At 41.0% G+C, this 12,109-nt stretch overlaps 1 protein-coding gene across 2 annotated transcripts in view; it reads left to right on the top strand.

The window, feature by feature from the left end:
• Afg1l (AFG1 like ATPase) overlaps window positions 1-12,109 on the top strand; it is a 161,622-nt gene that overhangs the window by 71,617 nt on the left and 77,896 nt on the right. For both annotated transcript variants that reach the window (XM_028769041.1, XM_028769042.1), the window contains exon 7: window positions 8,221-8,279. In XM_028769041.1, coding sequence (XP_028624874.1) covers window positions 8,221-8,279 — 59 coding nt within the window. The remainder of the gene's footprint in view (window positions 1-8,220; window positions 8,280-12,109) is intronic.

Here is a 12,109-nt window from a genome sequence, read left to right on the forward strand (position 1 = left end):
GTGGTCCATGCCTGTAACCCCAGCAGCTGGCCTGGTGGTCCATGCCTATGGTCCCAGCCCCAGGCAGGATGAGTCAGGAGGATAGTAAATTTGAGGCTGCATGGGCTAAATAGCAAGATTCTGTCTCAATGGAAAGAAAATAAGGACAACATAGACATGTAAACAAAAAAATTAATATTATTTATTTTTAAAGGCCACAGATTGAGTTGAAATCTTGTTTACTAAGAGATTGTTTCAGATAAAGAAAACCCATGAAGTAAGATGTTAAACCCATGGATAGAGGCACCAAAGCGTAGACATGAAACCGTCGGAAGACTAGCTTAAGACGTCTGGCCGAATATAGGACCAGAGCACAGAGGACAGGACAGTGAAAGAGGACGTTAGTCCCTGGATGAGCAGCATGTGACGGGGCTTCATTGCAGAGAGCTGTTTGAAGTGAGGAAATTCACTTGAACAAGAGTTGGGTGAGAAGATAATTCTGACCCTGCTGCAGGGAGTCACAGACACCGAGTGACAACAGCGCTATTTTGTGTGGCCCAGGACAGCCTCACACGTGAAATCCTCCTGCCTCAGTGCTCCAGACCCTCCATTACAGATCTGAGTGACTCTGTCCAGCTTTCTTTTAGAATTTAAAATTAGCCTTTTACTTTCTAAATTATTAGAAAAGAAAAAAGAATTAAAGACTACTTCTCAGAGCAAAATCTATATATACATCAGCCCCAATCTATGAATTAAAACTGCAGCAAGATTAGGCACTTCAGTGACAGGACACGCCATGGGTGGCTCTTCTATACTAACCCCCTGCCGAGCTAAGCAAGCTCTTAGCTAAGGGGCACTCTCACAGAGAACAGTAAGAAACTCCAAGCACAATACTCAGCACAACTATCTGATGATCCTGGAGAGTGAAAAATGCTGTTAGATCTCAGAGAGACAGAACCTGGAGGAGAGCCCAGTGTGGGCTTTGGAGTCCAGTAAAATCTTTGCTGCAATAACACCTGGGGTCCTGTTTGAAGACCCACAGTTTTTATGGGCTGAAGAATCACATTAAAGAATTTGAGGTGAGGAGGTCTGCTCCACAGAGAGCTAGACTGAGATAGCCCCAAGTTCCTTGTACACATCCTACCTGAACCTGAGACTTCCAAACCACACACGACAGCATAATGTCTCACCTCTAGTCTCAATGTTGAGACCCTTCCCCCCCCACCCCAACGTGCTCATGACAGGCCTCTACTTCTCTCTTCTCATCTCTCCTCCTCCTCCTCCTCCTCCTCCTCCTCCTCCTCCTCCTCCTCCTCCTCCTCCTCCTCTTTTTCCTCCTCCTTCTTCTCCTCCCCCCCCCATCACTGCCTCTACTACCCTCTTAACTCCCCTCTCCATGCCCTGAATAAACTCTATTCTATACTATACCAGTGTGTGGCTGGTCCCTCAGGGGAAGAGATGCCTCAGCATGGGCCCGCTGAGACATCCCCTTCCCTCATACCTCTCCACACACCCACAGAACATACTGTATATCTCTTTATCTTTTTATAAACACGTCATGTGGCGCTGGATAATAGGTGTCTGTGAGCTTCTGACATGAGGTCTGGTCCTTTGTAAGACAGTACGCGCTGTTAGACAGTCAGTCACCGCTACAGCCTCTAGCAGAGCTGATTTAGTTTATAGTAAGATTGTGATCAAGCAGCAGAACAGCCAGGTTTGAATATTTTTCAGTTTGCCAGAAAAAAATGTTTATAAGGTTGTGGGCAAAGGAAAATATGGCTTCTGAAGAGATTCAAGCCAAGTGCGTTGCCTCAGGAAAACAGAAAAGGTGCCTTAACTGACACCTCTCTCTCAATTTCTCCCTCTCTGTCTCTCATTAGGGTCCACTCTCCTCAGAGCCCACACTCTGCAGACTCTCCGTCCTTCTGCTTCAGCTCCCACGTGCTGGGATTCCAGCACACACCACTGTAACTACAGCACAGTACCTGACTGTAACTACAACTCACAGTCAAAAGGAAAACATAATCTGCTCTACCATTTACAGATTGAGCAGAATATTGTTTGCACTTCAGTCTTATTAGTGAAGGAAACCAAAGACTATGCTATAGATGTGGGGAAAGAGTATTCCTCTTTACTGTATTGACCTGACATTTGTACAGAAATGTACAGCCAGTGCAGATGAGATGCTCTCTGTTAAATACTTAAGGTCGTACCTATGTGAACAAATCACAGAAACCAATAAAGAATGAAAGAGGAAAGCTAAGTTGCTGTTACTGCTTAAATGGTCTAAAGGTGCCCTTTAAAAAAAAATCTATGATAAAATAATAATATCTTAGAAAGAGAAATCATATTGACCCCATGGTGCCATGTAAATATTTTAGGTCAGGAAATATTTTATTTTTTTTTAATCTTTTTAAAAAAAATATTTATTCATTTATTAGATTTTATTTATTTTATATATATGAGTACACTGTAGCTGTCTTCAGACACCACCAGCAGAGGGCATCAGATCACATTACAGATGGTTGTAAGCCATCATGTGGTTGCTGGGATTTGAACTTAGGACCTCTAGAAGAGCAGTCAGTGCTCTTAATCACTGAGCCATCTCTCCAGCCCTTTTATTTCTATTTTATAGGAAAATTCATTTGAATTAGCTTTCTTAAATGCCTTTTATAGTCTAAACCAGTTTGTGCGTGTGTAAATAGGCATTATTCATCCTCTTGGTTTTGAAACTTGAATTTTAAGGAAAGGATCTGCTATCCACATGTATCTCCACTGTATGGGTGTGCTTGTCATTACTTTAAAAGTCCTCTCTGAAATGATGGAAAATGATGGAAGGGGATATCTCAGCGGGCTCATGCTGAGGCATCTCCCTGAGGGACCAGCCACACTCTGAACAAATAGAGTTTATTCAGGGCGTGGGGAGGGGAGCCAGGAGGGTAGTAGAGGTGGGGGAGGGGGGGAGGGGAGGGGAGGGAGGAGAGGAGAGGAGGAGGGGAGGGGAGGGAGGAGGGGAGGAGAGGAAAGGAGAGGGGAGGGGAGGGAGGAGGGGAGGAGAGGAGAGGAGAGGCGAGGCGGGCCATGACCACGTGGAGAGAGGGGGAAGGGAAGGGGGAGGGGCGAGGGGACAGAGAGAAGCTGGAGGCAAGAGAGCAGGAGAGAGATAGTAAGAGAGGAGGGGGCAAGCAGCCCCTTTTATAGTGTTCACACCTACCTGCTGTTGCCAGGTAACTGTGGAGGTGGAGTTTAGGCAGAATACTAACACTCTGAATACATTTTGCCTCTCAGTGTTATTACTGTTCTTCACTCTGGAGAGTTTGGAGGCCTTCATTCTAGTCTCTACAAATGGGTTTCCCATAATCCCACTCCACTGTCTTTATACAACTAAGTGTTCATTTAGCTCTGTTCAGAATCATTGAAACTACCACAGGCAAAAGCAAGCAAATCTTAACTGATATTTAGTAAACAACAGCAATTGTTGACATAAATGTAATAGAAACCTTTGCCTCTAAGTGTGAGGGTCCATGGTTCACTGAAGAGTGATACCCCAGACTCAAACAGTATGTGAACACAAGAGTGCTTTACTCTGCAAAAGTCCGGCCTGCTGGGTCCAACATCTACAAAGACAGAGAGACCTCAGCGTGAGCTTGCAGGCCTGATTGAAAGCACTTTAGGGGAATTCTTGGAGGGGTAGGTGACCTATATCTTAACCTTGGCTCTATCTCTACAGACATTCCAGAACCATTGTTCGGGAGGGGGGGGGATAGGGAGTGGCAGGAGGCTGGAAACTGTTGCTGGGGAAGTCTGGAAACTGCTTTTGACCCATTGTCCTTGCCTCAGTTGAGGTGGTGGGGCAGCTTCTGAGGCCTGGATTTGCCTGGACTTGCCCAGTTCTTGGAAACAGAGATATAGGCCTAGTCTCCTGAACTGCCAGTGTGGAGCCTGTCATGGAGTCAGCCTAGCCTTCTTATAAGAAAGTTAAAACTAAATGTGAAAAACTTTGTAGCTAAATAACATTTCAGGAGATGGATCTATTGTATTGCAATTAGCATAATATTTGAATTGTAGAGAAACTCTTCAATTTGATGATTACAGCCCCTCTTCCATTACATGGTCCATAAAAGCCTGAAGATTTTCAAGCCAACTGATTTCTGCTTGGGGTTCTGTTTAGCAAATGCCTCTCAGAGCATAGTGTTTTGAATCACATGTTTTTGTAAAGGCACAGTTTAACAGCTTAACCCTTTGAGACATTAAATCTGTAAGCCTTAACAGCCATTGTCATTTTGCTTTAACTTTGCTGATGAGTGGAAATCTTTTTGTCAAGAACAAGTGAACTTCTGCTGCTTTCATTGGTCTCAAATTCCGACACACCTGTGTGTCAGCTGCACAGGGAAGCCCCCTATATCATTAAAAAAAAAAAAGATAAAACAGATGTGGTGGTGTAGGCTTTAATTCCAGGACCACTCAGGCAGAGGCAGGTAGATCTCCATGAGTTTAGGTCAACTTGTTTTGCATGGTGAATTCCAGGACAGTCAACCAGGGGTGTATAGATAGATCCTGTCTCCCACCCCCCCCAAAAAAAGCAAAAAAGCAAAAACAAAAGTATCTTAAAACAACACCTTGGCCTTGTTCCAGTCTGTTGTGCTCAGAGATGTTCACTAATGCCGGATATGGTTTTAAATGGATTTCTAATATATAATAGAAATGTGTTGCCCTGATAGTTAAGTGTACCATTGTGAAGACAGCCCTCTGAACTCTGCACAATATGGCTGGGATCCCCCGCCTTTGACCTTGTCTGGGGAGTTATAAAACCCCCACATGCTGCTACCTGCAGAATGTCTCAGTCTAGATTAAGATTACCGGTTCAACTTCCTTTCTCCTGATAGGAACCTGTTTAGCTGGAACCTGAGATTCCTGACACTTCCCCCATGCTAATGAGGCATTTCCTTACCTTAAGCCTTCAGACATTGTCCTTACCCATCCTGGATATTCTCACCCCAGTCCTGGTATGAGGTTATTACCTTACTGTATTTACAGGGCTTCCTGTGACCCCTAGTCGGCTCTGTTCCCTTTGTCCTCTTGGACTGATGATCCCAGGGGGCAGGGAGGGTCACAGGAATGGTACATTTAAAAACTATAGATACATATGTGTGTGTGTGTGTGTGTCTTGTAAATATAGTACTCATACATTCTAAAAAATAGGAAGTTAAAGTCATCATTGAAACTATCTCCACAACCACGTAGCTGATATTTCTGTTTCTCCCCACACTTTCCTGTGTCGTTTTGTCATAACTCACTGCTGGCCGTGTCCTCCTTCCCCAGGCAACAGCAAAGCTGCTTTTGTCCTTGCTGGAGTTTTTTATCAAGAGAGCTACCCGGTATATATTGTTTTGGGTCTGGTTCTTTTTGAGGTTTGCCTGTTGTCCACGTAGTTTATCTTTTTTATTGCAGACTGGTATTTCATTATGCAGACACACGGGACTTGTTTCTGCTCGCCCAGGCTGCACATTTGGGTTGCTTCCAGGTTGGGGATGTTACAGACAACGCTTAAGAAGTTGTTGGTTTGTTTTGCTTCTTCGTTTATGAATGAAGCCGCTAGAATATGGACTGAGTTTGAAAAATTCTTCCTTTTCCTTTCCTTATTTCCTATCTGTTGTTTTGCTTCCTGTGAGCGGGGTCTGGGGATTGAACCTTGGGCCTCATGCATGCTAGGAAACACTTTACCACTGAGACAGCCCCCCTTCAACCCCCCGTATTTTTATGCACCTTCACCAGCAGCTTTTGCAGGTGGTGAAAACTGTGGAATACTGAGTTTTAAACCCATGTCCTGCACTTTATCCGTGTTACTCAGCAGAGGTATGGGCTTTGGTGTAGAAGAGATGTCATGTTGAACTGAACATCCTCGCAACCTAGTCAGCCTCATCTAACCTTTGTAATGTTCCTAAATCAAAATGCTAGGTGTAAGTGAAACAAAGCCTCTCCTTAAACACCACAGAGCATATGCAAGCCCTCCCTTCACTATAATAATGCCATGATTAGTAGTTCTAAGAAGAGTAAATGTTTTCTAATGACCATTTTATTTCATAAAAATAAGACAGTTGAAATCTATCTCGGTTATCAATTTTTCTTTTTCTTTTTTTTTCTTTTTTTTCTGGTTTTTCGAGACAGGGTTTCTCTGTGTAGCCCTGGCTGTCCTGGAACTCACTCTGTAGACCAGGCTGTCCTCGAACTCAGAAATCCACCTGCCTCTGCCTCCCAAGTGCTGGGATTAAAGGCATGCACCACCACAGCCCGGCTTCAATTTTTCTTTAAACAAGGAAATATAGAAAAGATCCTATAATGCCATACTTGAAAAAGCTGATGTACAGTGCAATCTAATTTGTATTCTTCGCTATGGAGAAGACTCTTTTACTGTTTCCTTTTTTACAGTTTATAAAAATCCAGTGGCTTAATAGAATGGCTGTCAAAGACATCTCTTAAACATTTGTTTTCAAAGAAGTCTCCCTTTAATATTGTTCTAATTTACATATGTGTCTCAGCATGAGTGTATAAGCGTGTGCATGAAGGTGCCTGTAGATACCAAAGGCAGGCATCAGATCTCTTGGACTTGAGGGTACGGGCAGTTGTGAGCTGCCTGACGTTGTTGCTGGGAACGGAAATCTGATCCTCTGTAAAAGCAGAAAGTGCTCTTAGGAACCGAGCTGTCTCTACAGCTCCCTCTTTCTCTTTTAAAGACTTATTTTAGTGTGTGTGTGCGTGTGTGTGGTGTGTGCATGTGTGTACATGTATATGTGGACCCACAGAGGCCAGAATATGTCGTAGGCTGCTTTGGAGTCAGAGTTACAAGTGGCTGTGAGCCCCTGTTCTGATTTTTTAAGACAAAGCAATTCTCTATAGCTCAGGCTGGCCTCAACTGGAACCTTCTGAGCATTTGCCTCCTGAGTGAAGTTACATATGTGTGCCATCCTCAGGACCACAGTTACATATATGTGCTGAGTACTGCAGTTACATATCTGTGCCTCCTGAGTACTGCAGTTACAAATGTGTGTCACACTGTTTGGCAAGAGTCTTCTTCCTTTAAAAGACAAGTATAAAATCCTAAAAGTGTGCTGCCATTTTCTTTTTGTTTGCTTTTGATAATAAGTGTTTTTATGTATCTCTGTTTTGTATAAGCATACATTCATAGCGACACATACATATGATGCAAAGTATCTAAGTGAGAAAATATTGCCTGTGATATAATTACCTGATGTCTTAGGTTATTAAGAAGAGCATTTGGGCTTTTAAGACAATTCACGCTGGGCGGTGGTGGCACATGCCTTTAATCCCAGCACTTGGGAGGCAGAGACAGGCGGATTTCTGAGTTCGAGGACTGCCTGACCTACAGAGTGAGCTCCAGGACAGCCAGGACCATACAGAGAAACCCTGTCTCAAAAAACCAAAAAAAAAAAAAAGTATTAAGACAATTCATGGGCCTTTCTTTACCTTTCGATCAAATATGTCACCTTGGTACAAACTCAGTAGTTTTTGCCTAATGATGTGGTTTTTAAATGGTTAATTTTACATGACTTTTAATTAATCACTAGGAACTTATAGGACAAGAAAAGACAATGAAGCCTTTCCTGATGGAGTCCTCTATGTTCAAGGGCCAAGTGCTTTTAGATGTTTAAGATTTATTTTTATTTTATGTGTATAAGTACACCGCTGCTGTCCTCAGACACACCAGAAGAGGGCATCAGATCCCATCACAGTTGTGAGGCACCATGTGGCTGCTGGGAATTGAACTCAGGACCTCTGGAAGAGCAGTCAGTGCTCTTAACCACTAAGCTGTTTCTCCAGCCCCTTGCTTTTGAACTTTTGAGACAGGTTTTCTCTGTGTAGAACCAGGGTAACTTTAGCTCCGTGATCTGCCTGTCTCTCTGTCTTTGCCTGGGACTAAAGGCATGTGCCACTGTGCCTCTCTATAGGTCATCTTCCTACGCTGGGTGATTGGTTGGGATTCTGAAGGCATGTCTTTTCATTCTCCGTGGCATCTTCCTCCTGCTGGTCGTTTTTCCATAGCTGGTATTCTTTTTCTTCTATTAAAAATGTGGTGAGTCTTGTACTGTATGAATAGAAATAACTTTGTGATTTTTTTTTATTGCACTCACTTAGTCAGTAGAAAGCTCCATTAGCCAGGCTCAGGTAAAGCACCCCTGTGACTGACGCGAAGTAAAAAGCTCATGCATTTGTTTGTTTCAGATCTCTATAAAAACGGACTCCAGAGGGCTAACTTTGTGCCATTTATAGCTGTCCTGAAGGTAAGAGGAAACCTTTGTTCATCCACTGACTGACACCAGCAGGTGACCCCGACTCATTCGTAGAAAGACTTTGGTCTTGCATCAAGCAGAGTTCATCTTTCTATTTTAGACAGTAGTAGTCAGAGACAATAGCAGATATCTTGTTAAATAGTAATGCCCCTTGTGTACATGGGAAAAATTATAAAATGTAGTCCAAATTGTCCCCTAGCTGAAACATTTGATAGTTTACATTTTATAAATCTTAATTTAAGGTTTGTTCATAAATATTATAGCAGAATGCTTAAACTTATATATTTATTTCTGAAAAAAAAAGTGTTTTGTGTTCTTTGTTTCCTTCAGGCTAATGGCCATTATTAACATGTTTTCTTAGCTATTAAAGTTGCTATTCTAGAACACCATTATTATAAAAATATTCTAATATATTTAAATGTGATTGCCATCAAGTTATCATGAAATTATGTCAAGTTGAGGCACATAAATAGTTTAAATATTTGTGTGTATCATTGCTGCATAGAGTTTAAAATAGTCTTCATTACAATATCATTAAGGATAAAATAGCCTCCTCTTTTTACTGTTAATTTTAAGTAATTTTTGCATGATTATTCACTAATTCTATAGCCTACCAATATTTCTTGAAAACCTACTCTGTGCAAACTGCCACACTAGTCATAGTAGGTAATAAAATTACGAAGTAGGTGTTTTTTTTTTTTATCTTCAGGTCTTTATAATCTTGTTGAGAATTCAAAATGTACACAAATACTTAACGCAGAAAGCAAAGTATATAGTTGCCAAATGACGAACAATTATGTGCCAAATGTAATTTATCTAATTTTAGGTATGCAAATGTTCTTGATGCATATCAACATATTCAAAAAAAGAATAAAGTTTTTTTTAGCAAAAACTAAACTTGAAAATTTCGTGCTAAGAAGGAACAGTTTAAATAGCTTCAGATACTCCAAACACACAGTCAGACAAGTTCTTTGACATAACGCTGGATTCTTGTTGCTGCCTGTACTAGCTCGGAAGAATTCAAACATCTGTTTCCCTGACCAATTTGAGGTTCCCGGGGAACTTAATTTCTCTGAGATATTTATAGAAGTGAGGAAAGTGCTTTCAGAGGGTCCGTCCTGTCAGTAATGTCTCCCTTTAGATTTGTGTTTCACACATGGGGAGAGGTGCACTTGCAGTGTTCTGCTGTACTCCCAAGTAATATGCCCTACAAAGAGACCAAGATACAAACAAGAAATGAAGAAAAGTCGTGCCCAAAATAGTATCTTTATACGGCACTAATACATGAGCTATAGAAAAAGAAGGCATACAGAACTTTGTCTATATACTTTTCTGGAGGAAACTTAAGCCTTTTATCCTTCTGTGACCAGTAATTTATCGTAATTCAATATATAATACGAATGACAGACAACTAAATTGACCAATCAAAGTTCATTTTCTTTCCTTTTTCTGCTCTTGATTTTTCTAGAGAGAAATAATTTAAATATTATTCAAATTGACCATGAACTGACATGTCCAAGAATCAATGTAAAGCCTGCATTAGAAAATACCTAAAATGTCCAGTTCATTGCAAAGATTTCTCATATATAACAGAACACAGTTCATTGACAAGAAGCCAGAGCTGGCTGAGGTGGAGCTTGTCCATCTTTGTGCTGTTTAGTGTTGGGTCAACCTGACAGACAAAGAGTCGCTGGTATGAGGGAAGTTCAAGTCAAGCTAGCTCACTGGATGGGCTGGGGGACATGCCTGTGGGGCACTGTCTTAATTGCCAATTGATATAAGAGGCCCAGCCTACTGTGGGTGGCACCATTCCTAGGCAGGTGGGGCCTGGGCTGTATAAAACAACCAGGTTGGAAAGCAAGCCAGTAAACATCGTACCTTGGTCTCTGCTTCAGTTCCTGTCTCTAGGCTCATGCCTTGAGGACCTTGACTTCCCTCCATGAAAGCAAAATAAACCCTTTCCTTCCCTAAGATGCTTTTGAACAGTGTTTTATCAAAGTAAAAGAAAGCAAAGTTGGGCAGTTTGATGTATGAAGAGTCCTTTGTAAGTAAAGATGGGTTCGTATTTTATTGAATGACATCTGGCTTACTTACAGATGATAACATATGATTTTCATCTTGATCCAGCTGAGAGAAATGTACAGCAGAAACCAATGTAAAGTGCATAGTGGTGCTGACGATTTGGCTAAAGGGATAGAAGTACTGATGGGAGGAGAGAACTGACTCTCAGAAATGGTTCTCTGACCTCCACACACGTGCTATGATATGTGTGCAGACACACACACACACATGTGCACACGCACACACACATACATAAACATGCTCTCTCTAAATAAAGATATAAAAATAATGGAGTCTTATTAGTTCAGTAAAGAGAAAATTAGAATTTATTGAGGAAAAAGAATATTATAAATACATTTTCTTTAAGTTTCTCCCTAATAAACAAAATTTATAATTTACCACAGAAGCTTGTAGTTTATTGCTTGATGTATTAAAAAATAACAAGCACTTATGTAACTAATTTCTTAATACATAATAACATTTTTATTAGATAATAGGAATGGTGGAGGATTGTGTGATTAAAATCTATAGGTTTACCAATAAATATGGTATAAATGTATATAAATAAAATATAGACTATATATATTGGAATATTGTGCATATATATTGGAATTGTATACATGTATGTTAGAATAGTATACATATATATTGGATCAGTACACATATATATTAAAATAGTATTCATCCATAAAAAGGATTGGAATTCTGACATATAGTTATAACATGAATGAATCTTGAAAACACTATGAGAAGTGAAACAAGCCAGGATACATTTTTTTGAAAGGACAAATATTGTGAGATTTGTTTATGTGAGTTACCTAAAGAGGCAGGCATACAGAGAACAAAACTAGGCTGGAGGGCACCAGGTGTTGGGCAGAAGGAAGACTGGATAGTTATTTATTTTATGTCTATGAGTATCTTGCTTACATGCATGTCTGTGTATCATGAGCATCCTAGAACTGGAGTTGCAGATGGTTGCAAGTTGCCATATGGTGGGTGCAGGGAACTAATCAGATTCTAGTTAAGAACAAGAGCTCTTAACCACTGCGCTATCCCAGCACAGAGGAATGGATAGAGCTCTTAAGCACTGCGCTATCCCAGCACAGAGGAATGGATAGAGCTCTTAAGCACTGCGCTATCCCAGCACAGAGGAATGGATACTATGTTTACTGAGAGCAGAGTATCTGTTTGGTGATGTTATAATGAAAGGTTCTCCAAATGGATACTCATGATGAAGAACCCAGTGGATATGCTTAAGGCCAGAGTTAAGGTGATACATCTGTGTTATGCATATCTTTTCTTTTTCTTTCTTTTTTTCTGCATAGGGTTTCTCTATGTAGTCCTGGTTGTCCTGGAACTCACTCTGTAGACCAGTGTGGCCTTGAACTCAGAGATCAGAGTGCTGGGATTAAGATGTGCACCACCATGCCTGGTTTTATGTTGTATATATATTCTATAAAAGTCTAATTAAAATAAGAGTCAAAGTCTCATGACAGATTATGAAAATGTCCTCAGGTTTCAGTGAAAAAAAAAAACCACTCCCACCAAAGGCCAGGAAGACCTCAGATTAGTGTGAAAAGACCTCCTAACAGAGGCATCAATCAAATTGATAGAGATATTATTAGAATTATCTGATAAAATTTAAAATAGTCACAGTAACAGTGCTTCCACAGGCTGTGTGTACGTGCCTGATTTGTGGTATTAGTACACCACGATTCTAGAGTGCTTTATTGTGGTATTAGTACACCATGATTCTAGAG

This window comes from Grammomys surdaster, unplaced genomic scaffold, assembly GCF_004785775.1.
Source record: "Grammomys surdaster isolate TR1022 unplaced genomic scaffold, NIH_TR_1.0 190, whole genome shotgun sequence".
NCBI lineage: Eukaryota > Metazoa > Chordata > Mammalia > Rodentia > Muridae > Grammomys > Grammomys surdaster.